Here is a 25,132-nt window from a genome sequence, read left to right on the forward strand (position 1 = left end):
TTACTGTTTCTTTCCCTTAACTAGAATGTAAATTTCATGAAGGCAGGGACCATGTTTTTCTTGCTTAACAGTGTATCCTTAGCAAATAGACAAGCAGTGTCATGCACATAGTTGGTGCTCATTAAATATGGGTTAAGTGAGTGAATGAATAAACGTGTTATGTTCTTCCACATACTTCCTTGTTTAAAGGTGCCACCCATCTCCCTTTCCCAAACAAAACAAAACAAAAATTTCATCATTTCCAAGTGATGAACTCTAAACTCCTTCTTTTTCATATTTCAATTTATACATTTCTTCTTCTATGAAGCTTTCCCCTTATGAAGCCTTCCCCTTGTGGTTTTTTCTCTTCTCACTGCAGCAGAACCTAACGCTTCCATTTCAGTTCTCTTTGTACTTGTTTTTCAATTTCTCATTGTACCTATTACATTATCCTTGGTTGTTTATGTTTTTATCTATTCCCATTAGACTGTGAAGCTTTTCACAGACAAACTGTACTATTTGGGTTGGTTTCCTTAGCAACTGGAGTAATATTAGCAAGGCATTGAGTTAATGTTGGTAACTAAGTGAGTGAAAGACAAAAAAAATTCCCATGGTAGTTTTCCAGAAGGCAACATTGCTGTGTGAGATACAAAGATGAGTAGTAAAACTCTTGCCTTCTAGAAATTCACAATTCATTCATTGTTCAATAAATATTTATCTGCAGTGAACCAGGCATTATGTTGAAGTGCTATGAATATAAGGACAGAGATTCCTGGGCTCAAGAAACTATTTTATCTGTGTATCCTTTTCTTTAATTTTTATCAAAGATATTTCAAACTGTATATTAGACTTTACCAGGTATTAAATATTTTACATCTGTATTTAACATGTGAACTCTGGTAGGAAGACTTTAGAGGAGTTTACCTAATTTTAATCATTGTGTTGCATGTATGTTTATCACATGGTTACACACTGGCAAAAGAGGAGTGAGGAAGGCCAGGGCCCTATAGCATACCCAAAATATTTTCTCATGCCATAACCATGGCATAATTATGCTTAAGGCTGGTAGTAGAGATTATTTAGACCGTGTATATATATATATATACACATTTTTTTTAAATTTATTTTGAAATACTTTCAAACTTACAGGACAGTTACAAAAATAATATAAACCCCACAGAGAGAACTCTACCACACCTCTAAGTCTCCAGATGATCACATCCACCAACTTCAGCATTTTGTCGTGTTTGTCATATCATTGTGTCTATCCATGAGTCACAAGCTGTGGCATCTGCTGGCTTGTGGTATCTGCTCATTGCAGCAGGGGGCAGTGTTTGCTCATCTTTTAGGAGGCACTGGGACCTCTCGTGTGGTAGGCAGGCACCCAACTGTTGAGCCACATCCACTTCCCAGGAACATTTTTTAAAAATCTTTTTCTAGAATGTCCCACCTCCTCATTAATGGTGTCTAATAAGTTAATCTTATCTTTTCCATGGGCCATCATCTCCTGTTTCTTTATGTTTTTAATCTTTGTTGAAATCTGGATTTTTGCTATTTTAGTTTGTTATCAGTGGAATTTGGAGTCTGAGGTATCTGTTCCTTTAATTATATGAAGCTGCTGTTATGACAGAACTTTCCTTGAATGCTAGGACTAATAAGAAAGAGAGAGAGAGAGAGAGAGAGAGAGAAAAGAGGAGAAGGAAAGAAGAAGGGAGGGAGGAGAAAAGGAAAGAAGAAAGGTGGGGAGGAAGAAGGAAATCACCTTTGCTAGTCTTTGGAGATTGGCCTGTGTGAGCACTCTCCTTCAGAGCTTATCCATATAATGAATTTAGAGAACACTACCTGGTCAAAGTATAGGGGTCTCCCTTATGCTTCCTACACATGCATCTTTTCTTGGGCATGCTTGTGTGACCCTAAGAATTCTCTTATTTACATGGATATGAGTGACCCTCTTCCCTAGCAGATAGTTTCCTCATGATCCTGGGCACTACACTGTATGTCCTAGAGCCAGTAGTAATGCCCTGGGCAACCACTTAACTGCTCTCCCGCAGCTTTCTGAAAGAGCTCTGTAAACTGCCTTCTACAGACAGGGCAAGTTCTGGGACAGTGAGTCCCTCAGGCTACCACCAGAGATTGGGCCAGGCATACATGCTTCTAGAATATACACGAAGGTTACTCTGCTCCCTCCAGAACCAGGAGCAGGGATCTGTAGTGGGAGCCTGGGCCAGCTCTGTGCCAAGCCCCTTAGGAGTAGGGAAGGGATCAGCCTGGATGTCACCGCTTCCCCCCGGCCCATTTGAATTATCTGACTTTATTTGCATACTGATAATTTTCATGGTAATAAATTAATACATACAGTTATCAAAAAATGTTGAGCACTTTCCAAGGAAAATGTTTCTGGAGGTATACACTAAAGTGTATGTAGAATCATTTAAACAGCTGTCTTTATAATTTTCAAATTCAACAGTGAGGTAACATCAAAATTTTGAAGAGCAGAGTGGATTCCTTACCTATACAATTGGGTGATTGGATCAGATGCTTGCTGAACTGTCAGTTCTATGATGTCAGGTTTGGTAGCTTGCAAGAACTGAAATGGCATATGAAACCATTATAAACTCAAAACTATCTAAATTATGAATTACAGAGGAAGAGACTCTATGCTACTGCCCAGCTGCTCTTTAGCTATTCTCTAGAGCTTTGAGAAAGATGTTTCTGCCCTTTCTTGCTGGCTCTTCAAAGCCCCTGAGTGTGGGAAGGATGTAGCTCTGAAGTGTCTCAGTTACCATCTTGATTGGAGCAGCATCTTAGAGATAGATTTTTATTTTCAATATTGATTAAAAAAGTGTTTGCTGAATATTTTCATAAACAAATAGAATTATGATGTAGGTTATATGGCTAATACTCTTTGTTTCTGATATATTCCTACATTTTGGCATGGGATTTCAGGAATATTGCCCTGAATTGTACAGTTTCTCAATTCTGTATATTGCTGAGTCCTAAAAGAAAGCATAATTATTTTGGAAATATTTTGGTATAGCTAGGAAAGTTCCACAGATGTTAATATCTTCTGAATTTTGACCGAAACCATGTTTCCACCCTTGTACAAAATGCATGAATATAAACAATAGTTCATATTTCTATACTCCAGAATAGCTCTTTTACTTGGAATTGAACAGTCTTTGAGTATACATTTTGTGGCATATTTGGAATTTGTGGCATATTTGTGTATACATTTTGTGGCATATTTGGAATTTGATATAATTAGGTGACAAATTTGGTTCTATTGAAGGAAACACTAATTCTTATGTATGCAAAAATGTTTAGAACTGAAGTTTAAAAAACTTTTGGTAGAGAAGGAGTTAACAGGTTAGCTCCCTTGGTTGTTTTCAGCTTGCTCTCTTGCCTTTAGGAGCTAAAAAGATGATAACATTGGGTCTGGACTTGCCTGTGCCGAGGTTAGGGTACTCCTGGGGTTTTTGTAGCTAGCTGTAAAGCAAGCTAGAACTTGTTCAACTCTGAGTTCCTTGTTTTTCTTTCAACCCTTTCAGTGCCCTGCAGGAGTCATTAAATCAAAACTTCATGCTGATCATCACCCACCGAGAAGTCCAGCGGGAGTACAACCTGAACTTCTCAGGAAGCAGTACCATTCAAGAGGTGAGTTATATCTCACAGCTAAGGAATAAAGGTAGCTCATTATAGCTAATGTTGACCCTGTTAAAGAGGGCTTATCTGTTCTGGTTGGAGGCTCTCTTTATGTTTCATTATTGAGTTCTTAATTTTAATTAACTGGAGCATCAGTGATTACTGTAGATAAACTAAATGACTTGACCTAGAAAGATAGATGTTGTAAAATGGGAGCTCTTGATAATTCTTAAAATAGTCAAACTTAAACCCTGTGAAAAATAACTCATTATGTAATATTTTGTGATTTTATAGTACTAAAAATATTAATTTTGAAATTGACAGCATACATTTTGAAAGATGCTGATATTTTGTTTGAAGGGTTATTCTCAAATATATTATTTATAATGTGTAGCCTGCCCATTTCTGAAAGGATCTTGAGGTGACTTTTCTTAAGCAGCTCAAGCAGCTCAACTCAGTCTTGGGCAGTATTCATTTTTAAAGCAAGATGCTATTGGAGACTCATTTAGCTCAGAATATCTAAGAATCTGTTTATAGAATCAATATTTCTTCAACATGTCCAACCAGGGCCACTGTTTCATAAAAGAACTTCCCCCAAGAGAGAAGAGTATATGGTATGCCTGTAGCCCCACCCACTTAAAAGAGTATTTATCTCCACTGGAAACAGAAAATGTGTAAAGCTATGGCAGGTTTTGTGCTTAGAAATACCAATATGGTAACTGTCATATTACCCCTTACAAGTTGTGAAGACAGCAATCATTTGTCTATTCATCCTTAAAAAAAAAAAACCAACACTTTTTAAATAGTAATTTCAAATTTACAGGATGGTTTGCAAAAATAACACAAAACCCTACAAAGAACTCCAATATAACCCCCACCCAGATACCTGTATCTATTAACTTTTAACATTTTGCCACATTTGCTGTTTCATTCTATCTATATCTCTATCTATCTAAACTTTAAAAATAGGTTGTATTCCTCATGCTCCTTGAACACTTAATACTTCATGTACCTTTCCTAAGAACAAGGATATGTATTTAATGGAACCACTGTAAGTACAGTTGTCAATTCCAGAAATTTAGCGTTGACATAAAATATAGTCTATGATCTAATATTTTCGTATGTCCCAATAAAGTCCTTTTAGGCCTTTTCGCCTCCATACTAATGCTTTTGTAAATAGAATTAATCATGCTTAATCTTGGATTATTTCATAGATGTTTTCTTAGACCACATTGCTTAAAATAATTGCTAATGTCATGCTGAAAGAATATATCATTTTCACCCTAATCATTTTCTCAGAGGTACATGAATTGTTTCAGTAATGCCTAGGCTATTAATGTTCTCCTTTTTTCATATTTTGTCAGTGAATTTCAACTTCTGAATCTGGTATAAATAACTTATTGCTTGAAGTTTATTTTCTCTTTCATTTGAATAGTTTTTTGATTAATAGCTAAATTCTTTAAATTTTTTTCTTGTACTTAATTTCAATCAGGTCCGAGTTATGTGATTTTTTTCAAGATTTCATGTGTATATAAATGGCCATTTTATTAATCTCTCTAGTGAGTATTCTGTTGTTTAACATTTTAATTCTTGAAGGATCTTTTTTTTTCACTTTTTTATTGTTGTTTTTACATTAGAAATAATTTTACTGTGGTTATGCTCAGAGTTGTGTGAACTTCATGATAATAAAATTAGTATTATATATATATATATATATATGCATGTCTTTAAATAAGGAAATTTAATTTCAAAATAACTCAAATTTAATCAAATTATCTTTAAAATAAGAGGTAAATTTCACTAACTGATTTAATTTTTTTAATTGAAGAGTAGTATAACACATGATGGGTAAATATAGACTGATTCTTTTCCTTTCTAATTGAAGTTTTTATAGCTAAAATTTTGCACTTGTGTTTTTAAACAGATTCTAGTTAGGATGTGTTTCAACTTTCTCCCACAAGGGGGCAGAAAGAACTATTAAGCTGATAGTCTAAAAATGCCATTCAGTGTTTTCAAATTAACTTCTCTTATATTAACAAAAAGGAGCATAATGGCCAAGTTATTGTTTGATTTACAGATAATTGGCATATTGCAGGGAGGAGACTTAATTTCACCCTTTTAAATTAAACAGGGAGATTTAAAAAGACATAAAATATTCATTAATGTTCGGTGATTATAAAGTAGTGGCATATATTTATTTTGCCTTTATTACTGTTTCGATGGGAAAATACTGCAAATATTTTCGAAATCGAGTTGGCCATACTGACAAGTTGAAATGTTTAAGCAGTGTTAATGCAATCTGCTCACACCTGATATCCTATGCAGAATGATTCAAAATGACTACATCAATTATTAAAAGAAATATTTAAAATTCTGTAAATGTGCCATTGTGTGCCACAGTTGGCTGAAACTGTTCTCTGTGGTCTGCTATTTAGATTATCAAATATATTTTTAAGCTTCAAGGACTTGAAAACAGTAAATCTTTTTGTGCCATTTTCTAAATATCATTTGAAAAATGTCTCAGACATTTTTTTTTACAAAGACAAATATCCCTTTATATTTCTTTATAAGAATTTTTCCTCCTTTTAATTTTTTTTCTTTTCATTTTTTGGATGATTTAAAATAGTAATTTAAAACCCCTGTTGCTAGGGAAAAACAAATGTAGTTTCTAATACCAGTTTTTCTGGGGATTGACAGGTACACACATAGGCTTTTTTATTCTGTACTACGTAGAATAAAGATGTAGATGACACCCTTTAGGCCTGGTCCTATAACATTTTTCCTTCAATTTGTGGAATACCTGGGAGATTTCAGGAGAAGGACAAGATGTTCTTGTGCCTCAGGTATGCAGCCCACAGTGACGCTTGAATTCATCCATTTTTTTGTTCTAAAATTGAGTCAGTTTGATTGCACCAATATAAAAACATAATCTTGAAATTACTCTGCAGTTTATAGATATTGGTATTTTTGCTATTAATATGGAAGCTTAATGATGCTATTGCTCTTAGTAAATTAGTTTTTGCCACCAGTTTCAGGAATCTCTTTTCAATCTTGTTTAATAGGTCCAAGAATGAATTCTGACCAATTTAACCACTGAGGGAAAGGAAAGGGGGGAAAAATGGATCATTTTCCAGAGTAGTACTTCATTATTTTTGTGTTTTAGTTGAAAAAAAAAAAAGTACTGTTTTTTCGGTATATTTAATTTTAAAACCCTTGCATTTTCAAAAGAAAGCTTTTGTAATATTTTTTTCCCAAAGGGAAATTTCTATTGAATGAAGCAAGATTGAAAAAGGCACTTAGGATTCAACTTTTAATTGGACAAAATTGCATTTTTTAAAATAGTGAATTAGAAAATAGAACTTAGGTGCAGTTTGAATTTCATATAAACTCTTCACTGACTATATATGTTCATGCAAGCTAGTGGTAAACAATTGATAGTTGTTCAAGTGTTTGTTCTTTCTGGATCTGTAGTATCTTGCTTTACAATGCATGACTTTTGTCCTTTGGGTGCTTTAGATTTTAGTTTAAGGTAGTGAGTTGTTTTTTTAATAAGCTGTTTACAAATCCTTCCACTTAAATTATCCTCCTATTTGAGGAGAAAGGAATGACCGTCTAAGAACAGAAAAGAAAGAGTTACAAGTAGTCATTTAAAAGAAAAACCTTTCTCTTTTTTGTTATGATAAAACAGCTTGTAAAATTACCAAATAATATAATAACTTTGTGCCGGTCTGTGTTTTCCACATTTTTGGATCCTAAATTAGCTACTTGTTACACTTTAAAATAGGGAATTTCCTTGAAAATTTAAACAAACTCACCTTATTTTAATGGATTTTTCTACATTGAGAATCCAGATTTTTAAACAGTTAACTGTACAGTCTAGTAATTTTGTCTGATATTATTTGAATTCTTTGGTTACAAATGCACCTGGGGATGGGTTAAATTAAGGAGAAAAAAAAAAGGATTGATTTGCCTACTGCAAATCCCAGGTGTGGAAAGGGTATAAAGTCCCTGAAATGAAGCCAACTTTCTTGGAAACTGAGTCTTTGTTGTCTAATGCAAAAGCTTCTCCTAGGCAGTATGTTCTCTCTTCACTGTAGATGTCAAACAAACTTTAGGAATACATGCATGACCCAGAATAACAAGGATAAGAAACCTAAGTATTTTTTTTGTGAGTTGAATCATGGAGAATTATTTATCTATGACAGCAAGTAGCATAATAAATCACTATTGGAATTATTTAAATCCTGTCCTAGTTTCACTTTACCCCAGAATTCTCACTGTTCCTTTTAAGGTTGGTTTAGTTCTTAATGGTAGTGAAAGGGGGAAATTAACAACTTATGAAGATAGATCTTGCATGCAGCAGTAAAACATTTCATTACTGTACTGTTCTTGCTGTACAAACTAATGATTGTTAAGTGGGAAACCAATAGAGTTGAATTATAAGAAGTAGTTATCTAAATACATAAATCATACCAGTCCGTAGAAGTAATCTTGGCTTAATAATTTTGAAATCATGAGGGTAACTGATACTGAAAATTTGAACCTTATGGTGTTTTGTGTCCATTTTTTACTTGCTACTTTCATAACTTCCGTAGCTAAGATACATTTCAGATTATTCTCCTTTAAATGCTGGGGGATAGTAACTAATTAAATATGTAGTGTTTTAGAGGTCTCATTAATGAGTGATTTTCTACTAGTGGGTTTGACTATAACTTCTTAACTAATATGCTCTTTCTGTAAATGTTTTAAGTATTTTGTTTGTTTTACAGTGTGGGGAGGGTGGGGGCTGCTGGCGCAGAACTGAAGGAAGAGTGGTATAGGTAAGAATGTGCATATGCAAGAGGGTAAATTAAATTGTGCTTATTTAATTACAAGTTTAAGCATTTTGTTTTTACTGCAAGATAAATGGCATATATAAGCTCAATTATAATGAACCAGTTTTATTAGCATATATAATATTTTACTTTTTAAAATTTGAAATCACAAATGACATCTTGACACAATGAAAAAGATAATTTCTTAAGCAGCTGGGCAATGAATTCAAGTCTTTATTCAGCTTTCAGAAAAGGAGATTATGAGTTTGTCTTTTAAATATGCATGTATATTATTAGTTTCAAGTTGCACTTCAAAACTGAAATCTTTTGAAATACTGTTTCAAATGAACAAATCAGTAATGACCATTTTATAAATATTTATTATCCCCCCTAGGAAATAATTCTAAATAAATAACATTTACAACGCAGCCATTTGGTACTGATAATTTTTCCCCCTTTATGAAAGTATTTTAGAATAAATTTACTAGAATTTTTTTCAGTCTACCTAAGTATTTCTTCACCTGCATCTCAAGAAGATAGAAACAATGAAATTTTTTAAAGACCTAACGACAATGCTTTAGACCTTTGTTACTTAAGATACCTATATTCTAACATCTTAGCCAACCACATACCATAATCTGTGATTTCTATATTGGTGTTTGGAAATGCTGGGCTAAAAGAAATTATGTTCAGTTATCAGAAACTAATAAAATAAGACATTTTTATATGCAAGAAAAGGCAGAGAGTAAATAATTGCACTGGTGACCAATACTGTAATAATCCTGTTTTACAATATGCACTTGACAGGTTGTAATAGTGCTAATTGAAGAGACTAATTCACACTTGCTTCATTCTATTCAAAGGCAAAATCAGCAGCTTGTTTTGCTTTTGACCAGATGGTCCTCATGAACACCTACTGTGCACTTTAAGTGCTTTACTAGAATTACAAAGACTGGGGGCTGCGTTCGACTCCAAATGATTTGAGAAGAGGGGGGGGGGGGAACCTCTGTGCTCAATGGAATTGGTGCAAGTAAATTAATTCTAGTGGACCCATTACACACTGAGCCCCCTTTTCAAAGCTCTGAGCCTCCTCGCTTGCTCTGTAGCAATGAGAAAGAGAAAGAGAAAGGCAGATTACTGCAAACAGAAATAAAAAAAAGGGGTATGAAAGGGAGAAAAGAGGCCTTGAAGCCTTTCATATCATTTGAGTTTTTCAAGTGCGTTATTTTTGGGGAGGGTGGATGTATGAAAAGCCAATTGGAGTTTTTTTTGTTTTAAAATGCGCTATTTAAGCACCATGAATATAGGCGCAAGAGCAACAGTTGACTGAGTTTACTGTGGTGAAGCTTTGTGTCCGAGGATGAATCAAATTCATTATATTCAACTCTTTGTGTTTTAACATGAATGTAGGGTTAGTTTCACAAGACTGTGTCTGTTTAGGATAATTATAATTTAATATTTTCCTTTCATAAAGTTATCACTGTAGATGTCTAAAATTTTAATCAAAGCAGATTTTGTACATTGACTTTGAAGCACCCTGACAGTTTAAAATTCAAAGGAAAGCTTTTTTAGTTTCCAAATAAAAGAAAGGCTCATTCTAATGGCATTGAAGCAGAGATTATTATAACTAATTAGAAGTCACACATCTGTTAGCTTTTGGTTTGTGACTTATTTATGTATTTTTTGTGTAATATATATACTTTAAAAACATATTGTTGTTACTGAGAGAAAGTGAAGGGATAAATGTGCTTAAAGAGAACCATTTATTTGAGCCAACCATTTTTGCAAATTTCTACCAGGTCTTATAAAAATATGTAATGTATTAAAGTGCATTTAATGTGAATTGGAATTGTGTAATTAATAATCTTAAATTGCCACACACTTCCAAACAAAATATTTTCACACAGTTCTGTTGGCATAATTTTGGTTTTTAACCAAAGCTATGCAATAAGAAAATATAAGCAAATCCAATTTGTGTAGACTTATAGTTGTTACTCCTTATCCTTAAAGCTGTTCATGTATAATACTGTAATTTGGAATACTGACAACAGTAAAATAATTGATTCTTATTCTAAGCTATGTGAGTTTAGATAGAAGGGATAAAATCTAGAAATACATGTTCATTATTTTGTATGTTTTTATAGTTTTAAGTTTAATTCTTTTTAGTAGATTTTAATGGCAGGGTTTAATTTTGTTTGATGGGATATATTACTGACATTGTCATTCATGTTCATTTTAATTATAGCTAATAGCAAAGAATATAGCAAAAGCCGTCAATAGGTACATAACTCAGTGACATTTATAAATGTTTCAGAGTCTTTTCTAAGTTTAGTCCATCTCTTTAAATAAATGTCTGGAATTTATATTTAAAACGGCATGAGGCACTAATGTTTTATATGTCAGTGTGTTTAAATTACGTTCTTTGAAAATAAATATAGAAGTGTAAAAACAGCCACATAGTATTTTAGATTTTATTTCTCAAAGACTTTTAATTAAGAGGTTAGCATGCCTTCTTTGATATTTAAAATAAGTATGTAATTCATTTCCTATTAATGTGGTCATTACATTGGGACTTGTTCATTGAAATTCAAGTTGGAGTTGGGCTATGAGGGAATCCCCAAGCCTTCAACCAACAAATTATTTTATAAAATTTATAAGCAGTGTTAATTGAAAACATTTGAATGGTAAAGAAAAACTCACTGAATTTTATTTTTTTGCAAGAGACTATTTAAAATAAAGACTACTAGAGTCTCTTTTTTGTAAGTACAATAAAAAGCTGTCTTCAAAACCAGATCCTCAATTAATAGAAGTGGATTGATCATGACCATGCAATCACTTAGGTGAGGCTGGCTCTTTGGTTTCTCTGAGACAGTAGTTGGAGTCTTTCTTCTCATGAAGAAGATTCCGGAGTACCAGAGACAAGGTTCTCTGCTGTAGGGAAGGGTTGGGAAAGGCTGCAGTTTCTTCATAGACCTCAGTAAGTGCCACATTAAGTAAGCTGAGAAATACTTTAAAATTTAAATATCATCCAGCCATAAAATGAGAATAATAACTTCCTCATCTCTTTTCTTCCCTCCCCCTGCAAAAACAAAACAAAAAACAAGGAAGTAAATCAAAAGATTGATAAGTGACTATAAAGTGCTCATAAACCAGACCCTAATTTAGAGAGATTAAGATCAAGTCCGCATATAGAAATTTATTTACATGTTTATTCTTACATGCCAAAGATAGCTTGGCCATAACCTCTGAAAATATCTTGTTCAGATCATTTTGCTTTTTGCCTAATGTGTCTTATGTATGGCCCAATACTATCTACTGACAAGAGTTATTCTTTTTAAAACATTTAGTGCAGCAAATATACTTTCTTTTAAATCCTGCTGTTCAGTTAATGGCTTTATTACCTTATTATTACCCTCAATATATTTCTGTTGCCTTTTATATTAAAAAAAACACAAGTTTTTTAAAAAATAAAGATTTTTAAAGCTAATAGCAAACATTTTCTATTAATGTCAAAATGTATTCCTTTCTTTGTGGTCATTGCGTGACCAGACAGTAGAGTACTGGATTGTTTTAGGTTTTTACAGCTGCAAGGCAAAAGCATCTGTTCATTGCAAAGCCGGCATTGTTTAATTTTGACACTGACTTTTCCATGAGTCTTGTACCAAGCACTGGATTAGATGCCACTAAGATGAAATTTGTTTTAAGTTGCTCCCAAAGTGCAGCTGTCCTCATATATGGCCTTGTAGCTTAACCAAAGCAGACAGACATAGGATCAATCAGAGTCTTTGTACAGGGTCACCTCACTAGGCTAGGGAGGCTCAGAAGAGGAATGTTAATGATATTATTTATCATGAATAACTGCAAAATTAGTTCCCAGTCTTATTCAGTGCGTATAAATGTGTCCTCCCCCGCAAAAGGGCAATAGAATCATTATTAAATATTTAGCTTTTAAACTGAATAGTAATGATAAAGTATTAGGGTATTGCTGTGTACAGCCACTGTTAGGCAATATTCTCTCACAATCAATTACAAGAAAAATGATCAGTTTATTGGTCACTAAAGTAGTAATTGACTGAAAATAACCCTATTCTAAAATGGCTCTGCTAAAATTTTGAAAAGTCGACATTTTTATAGAAAGATAATTTTTCTTTAATGTTTCAAGTGAATGAAAAATGAAAGAGCACCTCACTTCCTGGGTTTCCTGGAATTGTGTGAATTTCTACCCAGCTGGTCTAAATTGATTGATACAGGGCCAAATATTTGTCTCCCTACATTTCAAAGTCTATAATTTGCTAATGAATTGTGGTAATAATCTTTCATCATACATGAAAGATTTAGCCAAACAATTTGCTAAGTATGTATTTTGATCATAAAATTTTTGGACTTACACCAAGCTTTACATCTATTTTACAGCTAATGCATGAGAGTAGAGGGAGGGCAGGGGGAGAAATAATACTGAACATGGACACTTGATGGAAAGGGATGAAGATACTTGGGAAAAGAATAGTGCTGGGAAAGTCCTATGAATGACAGTGGAAAACAAATTAGATTTACACTTAGAGTGCAAAACAGCATTTTTAAAATACCAGCTGAGTTTTCATCTGCAGTGTCCAGAGGTGTATCTATATAGATGAAGGCAAGAAAGGAGTGTTTTCGTTTTTTGGCCACAGCTATTCCACATGTTGATTATGGAATATCCTAGAAACTTTATCTGGAAAATCAAAGGCCCACATACTGAAGGTATAAGAATAAAAGCCTTATGTTTGTTGAGGTTGTTTTAAAGACTTAAAAAAGTACAAAAGAATAAATAAATGTAATTTGACCAATTATAGAAAAGGTGAGAGGAATCTTCCTGGTAAGCTTTTGAAATAGCTGTAAGCATCCAAGAGAATATCTTCCCCTCCAAAACAAAGAAGCACTGTACAAAGAATATGTACAAAGAATATTTAGCATTAAATAACCTCCATTTGGAAAAGTACAAACCTTAGTTATATATTTGGGGGAAGGGGCATAAAGCATTCTAGACAAAGTCCAGATTACCTTAAGGAGTGAGGGGGCAAAAAATGTTCAAAAAAAACTATCTTGTATGTGTAATTCCTCTTTCTTTGTCAGAGATTCAAGTGCCATGACTTCCTTTTTGATTGATTTAATCTGGTTTATTAGTTGTCCTGAGGAGAATATTAAATAATGATATTGATAAATTTTTTCTTAGCAGATAGAAATGAATTCTTCATCGTTAAAAAAGAACTTTGTCTTAGAAGTTGAAACCACATTCTGAAAGATTGGACCTTCCATTTTATAGATTTTAAAGTTAAGCAGCTCTAGAATTTTTACCTACTTGTTGGTCCTCTTGAATATGTAATTAAGTGTCACATTGCTGGAGCATTAATTTGTATCCATTTATGTAATTATTTTTGTGTTCTCCATAGAGCTAAGTCTCTTTTAAATGTTACTAAAGTAAATTTCTATCCAGGGTGGCATCAGTGGAGACTTTAAATATTTAGGAAAGTTAAAGATCTATACGTCTTAATATAGCTTTATTTTAGATGAAATAAAAATCTTACTTTACACATTGAGCTTCTCAGCCTCTTTCTTTTGCTGACATTTAAAATCTTTTATCAGTTTAATGCTTGTCATAATTTTCCTGTAGGTATATTGTTACCACATTTGGTAGTTACTATAGTAAACACTTATGAAGTTTTGATTTGGGGACCGTTGTTCTCTTTATTTTTTTCCTGGTTGTATATTATAGAAGAGACCCTATAATCATTTTGAAGGAAAAAAATCACATTAAAATCAATTAATAGAGTTTCCCTATTCTCTTTTTACAATTTTATGAGAACTCAGTTTTAAAAACAAATTATGTTACAAATTGAGTATATTAAATTCAGAAATGCTGTTGGCATTTGTTTTTAGTTCTTTCGGGTTCTGTTATTAAAAACACATTTTCATGCCTGACTTTGCCTAATGAAAATGTGAAATATTTCTCCGTAAGAGATACGTTTATAATGTCCTGTAATAACAATAAAAATAATATCAGTTGCCCATTAATTCATTTCTGTTGAATTGGGAGATGTTTTCCTATCCTTCACATCATTAACAAAGGGACTTTAATAAAGTGTTTTAAAAGACTGCTCTTTCCTTGTAGGTAGAAATTTTGTTGATATGACAGATACACATGCATTACTTGGATTGAAATTTGAAATTTCAGAAATGTAGTAAAATGTCCTAAGAGTCCTGGTTTCTGTTGGTAATTGTAACTTAAAATGTTAGAACTGTTTGTTTTTTTTTTTAATATAATGAATGGAAGAATATGTGAAGCATGACTCTATAGTAAATGTGATTATATCTAAACAAATACTGACTCTTTCAAACCAGACATTTTGGTGGTGATACACATATCCTGGCTGTTGTGCAGAAATTATTCTATATTACTTTAGAGTGTATAAAGCTTTTTTTAATTTAATGACCTCATTTAGGGCCAGTTTTTGTCCACAAAGTGGGCTAATTGATTGGTTGAATTTGCCATAAGTAATTTGAAGCCAAGTGTTGTGAGCCAGGTGGGTATTTAATCTGGGTAGTTACATTTGTGGTTATTCAGTTTAGGTGTCTCTTTCCTGAACTCTTCCTCTCTGTGTGCATGTAACTGGCATAGCATTTACCACAATAATTTTCAATTATTTGGTTTCTTATTTGTTTCTTGTGTTAGATTATGAGTACCTTAAGAACAGGTACAGTGTCGAAATTCATCTCCTTATTTCAGGACCCACCACTGTAGTTGGCACAGAGTAGATATGCTAACTGAATTTAAAAAGAAGGATCCATAAGACAATGAGATATTTTTAACTGAAGGCATTTGCAAAAAAGAACTTATCCAAGTATTTCAGAATATTTCAAGCATTTCACATATTAATGGTGAAATAAGCATGTACTTTCACAAGGGGATCATTATGAAATAATCCTGCCATTTTGCTATATAAATTCTTATTTGTTAGAAAAAGAGGCTGAGATTAGACAGTTTGCATGAAAGGTACAAAATAAAACTCCCACATTAAATAGATTTATGTCATCCTTATTTTGTAATATCAACCAGATAATTCCCTAGTGGTTTCCTTCTAAATCAGGTTAGAGCTGATTTGTGTGTCTGTGTATGTGTTGGTTTTGAACTTAGGGATATAATGTTATAGATTTTAATCATGCTAATAATACTTCTCAACTAGCAATTAGTTATCTATTGGAAAGGTCAACTGTATATAAGGAACCTGAACTCTAGTCCACCTTCTTCCATTAACAAACTGCATGATCACCTAAGCCTAAGTGACTTGATTTTTTATTTTCCATTTGTTTGGATGTTTGGTAGCAAAAATAAAAATGTCTTGGACCATTAAAATACATGTAAAATCCCTGTCCCATTAACCTGGTATAGACTTCTTTGCAACACCTTTATCCTTTTATTTGCTTTTTGTTTGTTCCCTTTGCATAGTAGGCTCTATAAGGGTAGGAGTTCAGTCATTTCATCTTCACAGTCCAGCTCTAAGTAATATGCCTAGCATCTTTTAAATGTTTGCTGAATGAATAAATGTTTATATATATCAGTATCCAGTGGTTGAAAAGAAATTTCGAAACCTGGATTCTAATATCTCCTTTTTAGCTTTTTGGCTATGTGACTTTGGGCAGTTCATATAACTACTCTAGGTCTAGGTCATCTTTGAGGAAAAAAGGATATAATTTCAAAGGTTTTTTCAGAATATGGAATTAGGTGATCACATGTAAATTGAGAAATCTCATGTGTGGTTCAAGTGAATCATTTGTGTTTGTATGTTTGCATGCAAGCGTGTGTAGTGGGAGTGGGGAGAGAAAGAGATCACTCGAATTGGTCAATAGGCTGTATTCTCCTTGATGGTAAGTCACTGGAATGTAAACATCTCTTTAACCCCTACGGTGCTATTTAAGGGGTTCAAGATTGAAATAGAGGCCTCTGTTAAATGATGTTAGAATTCCTATATTTGGGTTTTTTTTCCCTGAACAATAATTAATTTTATTTTTATCTTAGGTGGACGTTTATCTTAACTGCATATGATGTAATAAGACTTAAAAGTGAATAGCTGCTCAAAAGAATTGAAAGCAAACTCAAACCGTTACTTGTACTCCAGTGTTCATAGCAGCATTGTTCACAATAGCCAAAAGGTGAAAACAACCCAATTGTCCATCCACAGATGATCTGATAACAAAATATGTATTATATGCATATTATTCAACCATAAAAAAGAATGAAGTTCTGATACATGCTACGACATAGATGAAGGTTGAAAATAGTATGCTAAATAAAATAAGCCAGACACAGAAGGATAAATAATATATGGTTCCATTTTTATGAAATATCTAGAACAGTCAAATTCATTGAGACAAAAAGTAGAATAAAGATTACCAAGGGATAGGGGAAGTAAGAATGTGAAGTTATCATTTAATGGGAACAGAAATTCTGTTTGGGGTGATGACAAAGTTTTGGCAATGGATGGTGGTGATGGTAGCACAACATTTACAGTATAATTAATGCCACTGACTTGCATACTTATAAATGGTTAAAATGACAAATTTTGTTAAAATGTTAGTTATTTCAATCTGATGAAATCCAAATGAGGTCTGGAATTTAGTTAATAGTAATGTTTCAATTTAGTATTTTAGTTTTTATAAATGTTTCATAGTTATATAATATGTTAACATTAGGGAACCTGGCTAAAGGGTATCTGGGAACTCTCTGTACTATCTTTGCAACTTTATATAAATCTAAAATTATTTCAAACTAAAAAGTTTATTGCTCCTAAGTATTTACCCAAATGAGTTAAAAACTTGTATCCATACAAAAACCTGCACATGAATGTTTAAAGCAGCTTCTTCATAATTTCCAAAAATCGGAAGCAAATGAGATGTTCTTTAGTAGGTGAATGGATAAACAAACTGTGTTATATCCATACAATGAAGTATTATTTTTTTTTTTTTTTTTTTTTTTTTAAAGATTTATTTATTTATTTAATTTCCCCCCCTCCCCTGGTTGTCTGTTCTTGGTGTCTATTTGCTGCGTCTTGTTTCTTTGTCCGCTTCTGTTGTCGTCAGCGGCACGGGAAGTGTGGGCGGCGCCATTCCTGGGCAGGCTGCTCTTTCTTTTCACGCTGGGCGGCTTTCCTCACTGGCGCACTCCTTGCGCGTGGGGCTCCCCCACGCGGGGGACACCCTTGCGTGTCACGGCACTCCTTGCGCGCATCAGCACTGCGCATGGCCAGCTCCACACGGGTCAAGGAGGCCCGGGGTTTGAACCGCGGACCTCCCATATGGTAGACGGACGCCCTAACCACTGGGCCAAAGTCCGTTTCCCTCAATGAAGTATTATTTGGCAATAATAAGAAATGAGCTATCAAACCACAAAAAGATATGGAGAGACTTTAAATGCTATTGTTAAGTGAAAGAAGCCAATCTGAAAAGGCCATTCTGTATGATCCCAACTATATGACATTCAGGAAATGCAGAAGTACAGAAAGAGTAAAAAAATTAGCGGTTGCCATTGGTTCAGGGAGGGGCAATAAATGAAAGTATAGAGCATTTTTAGGTCAGTGATATCTGATGGTGGATATATGACATTAGGCATTGGTCAAAACCCATAGAACTTTACATGCAAAGAGTAGACCCTAATGTAAACTATGGACTTTAGTTAATGATAATGTATCAATATTGGTTCATCAGTTGTAACAAATGTACCACACATATGCAGGATGTTAATAATAGGTAAAACTGGTGGTGGTTAGGGGTTAGTATATAGGAATTCTCTGTACTTCTGGTATCATTTTTCTATAAACCTCTCTAAAAATAAAGTTTTTCTTTTTTAATGTAATTTGTATATACATAACAAGTCTTTTTAGTATTAGGAAGATTTTATTGAGCTCAATAAGAGTAAATGGTATTGATAATTGATATCAATTTATACCAATACCAAGCAATAATACCATTTACTTTTATTGACATTCAATAAAATTTTCCTAATATTGAAAAGACTTGTTATGTATTATGCACATTGCTTTTGTTTGAAAGTTTTTTGGAGGGATGGTCATGTTTATTAAGGCATAATTTCCAAATGATAAAATTCACCCTTTTAAGTGAATAGTTGTATGAATTTTATGAATTTTGGCATATGCATATACCACTATAATCAAGATATGAAACAGATTTCATCACTCAAACAATTTCTTTTGTGTTCCTTTGTGGTCAACCTCTTCTTTTACTACCAGGCTCTGGCTCCTACTGATTTGTTTTGTGTCCCTAGAGTCTTGCCACTTCCAAAATATCATGTGAATGGAATCACATAATACATACTCATTTTTTACCTTTCTTCTTCATTTAGCATAATTATTTTGTTTTTTTATTTTATTTTTTCTTTATTTCTCTCCCCTTCCCCCCCCCCACCCCAGTTATCTGTTCTCTGTGTCTATTTGCTGCGTGTTCTTTGTCCACTTCTGTTGTTGTCAGTGGCACAGGAATCTGTGTTTCTTTTTGTTGCGTCATCTTGCTGTGTCAGCTCTCTGAGTGTGTGGTGCCATTCCTGGGCAGGCTGAACTTTCTTTCACGCTGGGCGGCTCTCCTTACGGGGTGCACTCCTTGTGCATGGGGCTCCCCTACACGGGGGACACCCCTGCATGGCAGGGCACTCCTTGTGCGCATCAGCCCTGCGCATGGGCCAGCTCCACACGGGTCAAGGAGGCCCAGGGTTTGTACCGAGGGCCTCTCATGTGGTAGACGGACGCCTTATCCACTAGATGCATCCATACTGTAGTGTGTACCAATAGTTTGGTCCTTTTTACTATTGAGTAGTATTTCATTGTATGAATGTATGACAGTTTGTTGAGGGACATTTGGGTTGTTTCCAACTTTTGGCAATTATGAATAAAGTCATGATAAATATTCATATACACATACACACAGAAAAGTAATTGGAATTAATTTGATGTCATTGGCATCATGTGGTAAGTGAATTAAAATTCTATGTAGTAGGGAAGTGGATGTGGCTCAAGTGATTGAGCTCCTGCCTACCACACGGGAGGTCTATGGATCAGTTCCCAGTGCCTCCTAAAGAAGACAATGAGCTGGCACAATAGGCAGGCACAGCAAGCTGACACAGCAAGATAATGTGACAAGAAACACAAGAAGACATGATGAGGGACACAACAAAGCAAGAAGCAGAGGTTCCTAGTGCCTCCTAAAGAAGACACAAGACAGAGAGCTGACACAATGGGCAGGTATAGCAAGCTGACACAACAAGATCATGCAACAAGAGATACAAGAAGAAAAAACATAATGAGAGACACAACAAAGCAGGGAACAGAGGTGGCTCAAGCAATTAGGCACCTCCCTCCCTCATCAGAGATCCCAGGTTCAGTTTCCAATGCCTCCTAAAAAAACAAGAAAGATGAACAGACATAGCAAGTGCAAAACAATGAGGGGGTGGGGAGAAATAAAATAAATCTTAAAAAAGAAAATTCTATGTAGTAATCAAGACAGTGTGGTACTGGCGTAAGAGTAGATCTGTAGATCAATGGAATAGAATTAGGAGTCCAGAAATAAACCTTACACTTATGGTGAATTAATTTTTGACAAGGGCACTAGGAAAGAATATACTTTTCAACAAATGATTCTGGTACAACTGTAAATCTATGTGCAGAAGAATGAAACTGGATCCTGCCATCACACCGTGTACAAAAATTAACTCAAATTGGATCAAAGATGTAAATATAGTAGCTAAAACTATAAAACTCTTAGAAGAAAACTTAGTAGTAAATCTTTGTGACCTTGGGTTAGGCAGTGGTTTCTCGAATATGACACCCAAAGCAGAAGCAACAAAAGGAAAAATATATAAATTGGACTTTTAAAAAATTTTTAGTGTTTGCACCGTATTAAAGGACACCATTAAGAAAGTGAAAATTCAACCCACAGAATTAGAGAAAATATTTCCAAATCACATATTTATGAGAGATTTGTATCCAGAATATATAAAAAATTCTTACAATGCAATAATAAAAGACAGATAAACCAATTAAAAAATGGCCAAAGGATCTGAATAGACATTTCTCAAGAAGATATCCAAATTGCCAATAATCAAATGGAAAGATGCTCAACATCAATTAATCATTTGGAAATGCAAATCTAAATCATAATGAGATATCACTTCACACCAACTCTGGTTAGCTATAATAAAAAAGACCGTATGTGGTGGAGCTGATGTAGTTCAAGTGGTTGAGCACTTGCTTCCTGGCTTTGATCCTTGATACCTCCTATAAACAAAGAAACAATTGAAAAAACCAACTTTCATTGGGGAGCAGATGCAGTTCAGTGGTTGAGCACCTGGCTTCTCATGTACAAGGTCCTGGGTTCAATCTCCAGAATCTCCTAAAAAAAAAAAGAAAAAAGAAAAAATATGTATTAAAAAAAAAAACAAGTGTTGTGAGATTGTTGAGAAACTGGAACCCTAATTCATTGCTTGTGGGAATGCAAAATGGTTCAGTTGTTTTGGAAAACCATTTGACAGTGCCTCAAAAAGTTAAACAGAGTTAACATATGGCCCAGAAACTTCACTCTTTGATATATACCCAAGAGAATTGAAAACATATGTCCATGCAAAAGCATGAGTGGTCATGGCAGCGTTATTCATAATAGCCAAAAAGTAGAAACAAACCAAATGTCCATCAACTGATAAGTGACTAAAAGTGGTATATCCATACAATGGAATATTATTCAGCTATAAAAAAGGAATGAAATGCTTATAACATACTACAGTATGGATGAACTTTGAAAACATTATCCTAAGTAAAAAAAAAACCAGACACATAAGGCCACATATTATATGATTCCATTTATATAAATGGACAGAACAGGCAAATCTGTAGATAAAAATATTAGTGGTTTCCAGGGACACCAGGCTAGGGAAGGGGTAGAGGAATGCATAATAACTGCTCATGGGTACAGGTTTCTCTTTGGAGTGACGTAGCAGTTTGATATTATTTATGAATTCTAAAAATAGATAATGGATTATGTTTGTAAACTGGTGTATTCCTCTGGTCTCATCTTTATTTATTAAATTATGATTAAGGGTTTGATTGGGCCACATCTGTAGGGCATTCAATTAAACAACATGGCAGAGGAGAAAGAGTTTTGATATTGGAGCCCGAAGTAGTAAACACACAGAGCAGCAGATACCCTAGGAAGGAGAAAAGGCTCCATTAGACAAAGGAAAGGCCCTGGGGAAGAAAGATGAGCCATTAGCCTGACAGTCTACAGCTGGCCTTGTGGAGAGAGCAGAGCAGCTGAACCTGGAGAGTAAGGAGCCTGGGGAGAGAGACAAGACTTCTCCCAGCCTACAGCTGATATTAGAAGAGGCTGGGACCACGAGCCTTAAGGGGAAGATTCTGGAAGCCTGAACCCTTGCGGACATTGGCAGCCATCTTGCTACAACATGTGGCAATAGACTTTTGTGAGGGAAGTAACTTATACTTTATGGCCTGGTAACTGTAGGCTTCTACCCCAAATAAATACCCTTTATAAAATCCAACAGATTTCTGGTACTTTGCATCAGCACTCCTTTGGCTAATACAGGTGATGAAAATATTCTAGAATTAGTAGTGATGGTTGCACAATTATGAGAATATACTAAAAAACACTGAATTGTACACTTATAAAAATAAATTATGAAAAGATACAGAGAACTGAGAGTTTACGCAACAGCTGCACTTAAAAACAATAATTGGATCTAAAAGGAAAATCAACAAGCCAGGAATGATGCCATTTTAATGAAGTATGTAAGAACACCAAGCTTCAGTTTACCCATGTTTGTCAAGAATTTAAAGAACTTTTTTTTGTGATAGTGACTAGGTGTTCTTTCCTTCCATTGAAAATAAACCAAGAGAAAGTGGATTTCATAGTAGAAGGGAGAATTTTTCTTGAATTTGGTATTACTAAGCATTGGACAGTTTGGGGGAATAACATTTTATAAGCAATTTTGTTAAATCTTTAAAAGGGAGAAAATTCTGGCTTGTTTTGGTTTAGAGGCTGAACTATTGTTTAACTAAACTAACATTCTAAGTAGATTAATACTAAATTTTCTACATGGTGGTAACATGGGCGGAGATGCTTCTAAAGGATACTGATTACATCATCATACAGAGTTTCTGTGACTAATTTTGTGTAGTGCTTTTTCAGTATTCTGTTCCTATGAATGTAGTAGAAATGTGTTTGAACATGGAATGAATACTTTGGAAAATAAAAGCATTGTTCTTTTAGAAAAAAAAATTTCGTATGGAGAATTTATCATCTATCAACTCTGTTTACAATGTAGAGCTATTAAAAAGGGATTGGGGGAAACGGACTTGGCCCAGTGGTTAGGGCGTCTGTCTACCACATGGGAGGTCCGCGGTTCATACCCTGGGCCTCCTTGACCCGTGTGGAACTGGCCCATGCGCAGTGCTGATGCGGGCAAAGGAGTGCCGCGCCACGCAGGGGTGTCCCCGCGTAGGGGAGTCCCACGCGCAAGGAGTGCAGCCTGCCCAGGAATGGCGATGCCCACACTTCCCGTGCGCTGACGACAACAGAAGCGGACAAAGAAACAAGATGCAGCAAATAGACACAGAGAACAGACAACCGGCGGGGGGGGGGGGGGGGGGGGGGGGATGATTAAATAAATAAATAAATAAATCTTTTAAAAAAAGGGGGGGGATTGGTTTTTTGTTTTTTTTTTTTTGGAGCAGTTTCAGTGAATTTCTGTGTAGACTATTCTAGTCAGTGATATTCTGATTCTTGACCTTGAAAGTTGATATCAACTTTATTTAGGGGAAGAAGGAGGAAACCTCATTTTGGGATAGTGTTTTGTTCTTTTCAACTCCCTTCCCTGTGCCTTCGTTCATTTGATCCTTACAGCATCTACTAATATGAGGCCTGCTGTTAGGACTTTATGGTCAATTCTTCCTCTTTTATAAATGGGGGTACTGCTGCAGAATATATATGTGTGATACCTAAGAGTCTGCAATGAAAGCCATTGCTTTTTTCTCCTGTATGATTTTTATTGCCTTCAGTTACTCCATTTCCTCAATCTTTAACCCAGGTAACACGGTCTGTGCTATAATACTAGCATAGCTCAACCTCTATCTGTCTCACTACATACATAGTTCTTTCCTCATCCATTTAGCATAATGGTAATATTATTTGCCTGACAGGTAGTATTTAATTTTGAGAATAAGAGACAATGTGTCACAACTTAATATTAACTCTGAAATACTTATTATTGGAGATAGTTGGTATTCTTTCCCTGTACTTAGATTTTACTGAAAGACATGCTTGCTTATCTGTGAACATGCACACTATTTTTAAACAGATTCAGAATCTTTGTCCGTATTGTTCCTTCAGTTCCTCTCCTTCAACTTGACTCCTTCCTCTCGTGCTTTTCATAGACCCATATATATTTTAAGAAGACCACACTCAGTTATATGTCTTTAAGGAAGTCTTCCCTAATCGTCTTTCCTATATAAATGTAATCTCTCCTTTTCTCTTGATTCCACCTTCATATGCCACAGAGAGATGTTGTGCCTCATACTATACTCATTTGTGTAATTGTCTTAATCCATATGTCAGCCTATATGCTTTTTCAGGGGAGGGGTCTATGTCTTACTGATATTTACATTCTCTATAGTAGCAGACAGTGTTTTAAGCATAATATAAGAGCAAAATATATTTGTTAAAATTAATTGAATTTCATTAAACCAATCTAACCATGCCACTTTCAAATACATCTGTATGGCACTCTATGTTAACGTGCAAACATATTTGAAGTTACTAGTTTTAGAGTGCCTGAATTAACTTCTATTGGTGCAAAAGAGATGCTTGTAAAATATTCAGTTATTTTATGAACATGATAAACTGTTGGTAGTTTGAAGTCAGTCACAGTGAGAGTATTTACACCATGGAAATTGACAAATCTTCAAGTCAAAACTGTATGGTTTTTGAAAGCTTGTTTACAAGTATACCACAGGCATGTGTCTTCAGCCCCTAGTAGATTTTGAATTCCTTCAGATTCATCTCTACTTCATTGCTTCACATATGGTAGGAACAAACTTTGCTGAATTAATGAATAAATAAGTGATTGAACATATTAACTGCATTTGCCTTTTCTGCCAGACCCTAGCTGGCAGAGAATAAATTTCAGAATCTACTGGGGCTTTTTTTGAGACCTATTTTTGAACTGGCCCATTTTCATGGACTGCAGTTTTCTTTCTTCTTCATAGCTTGAATCAAAAATATATCTATAGGAAATCAAGGCTTTTAAACACATGTTTCAGTAGCACAGTAAGGATGGCATTTCTGTCCATTAACACCTTGTTATGCTACTCCTGCTATGACTTTGCTGCCTACTAAGTTTTTGGCATCTATTGCTTAACTGAGTAACTCACCTATCAGTTTCCAAGTTGGAAGCCAATAGTGTGAACCATCTCAAATTAGCAGAAAGATTTCTTTTTACATCCTAAGAAGTAACTAACTGATTAATGCCCCTTGACATATATGGTATTTTTGAAGACAAAAATAAAAATGTCTTAGGACCTATAATATTATTTTTAAATTGCCATGTTAAAACAACTTATTCTTTCTATTAAGGTTCCTGTCAGTTTTTT

At 34.5% G+C, this 25,132-nt stretch overlaps 1 protein-coding gene across 4 annotated transcripts in view; it reads left to right on the forward strand.

Moving 5' to 3' along the window:
* The window catches only part of FAF1 (Fas associated factor 1), a 573,725-nt gene that overhangs the window by 258,706 nt on the left and 289,887 nt on the right, over nucleotides 1-25,132 (forward strand). For all 4 annotated transcript variants that reach the window (XM_071217456.1, XM_004476483.5, XM_071217457.1 and 1 more), the window contains one exon: nucleotides 3,528-3,633. In XM_071217456.1, the coding sequence (XP_071073557.1) occupies nucleotides 3,528-3,633 (106 nt within the window). The remainder of the gene's footprint in view (nucleotides 1-3,527; nucleotides 3,634-25,132) is intronic.

This window comes from Dasypus novemcinctus, chromosome 9, assembly GCF_030445035.2.
Source record: "Dasypus novemcinctus isolate mDasNov1 chromosome 9, mDasNov1.1.hap2, whole genome shotgun sequence".
Lineage (NCBI taxonomy): Eukaryota > Metazoa > Chordata > Mammalia > Cingulata > Dasypodidae > Dasypus > Dasypus novemcinctus.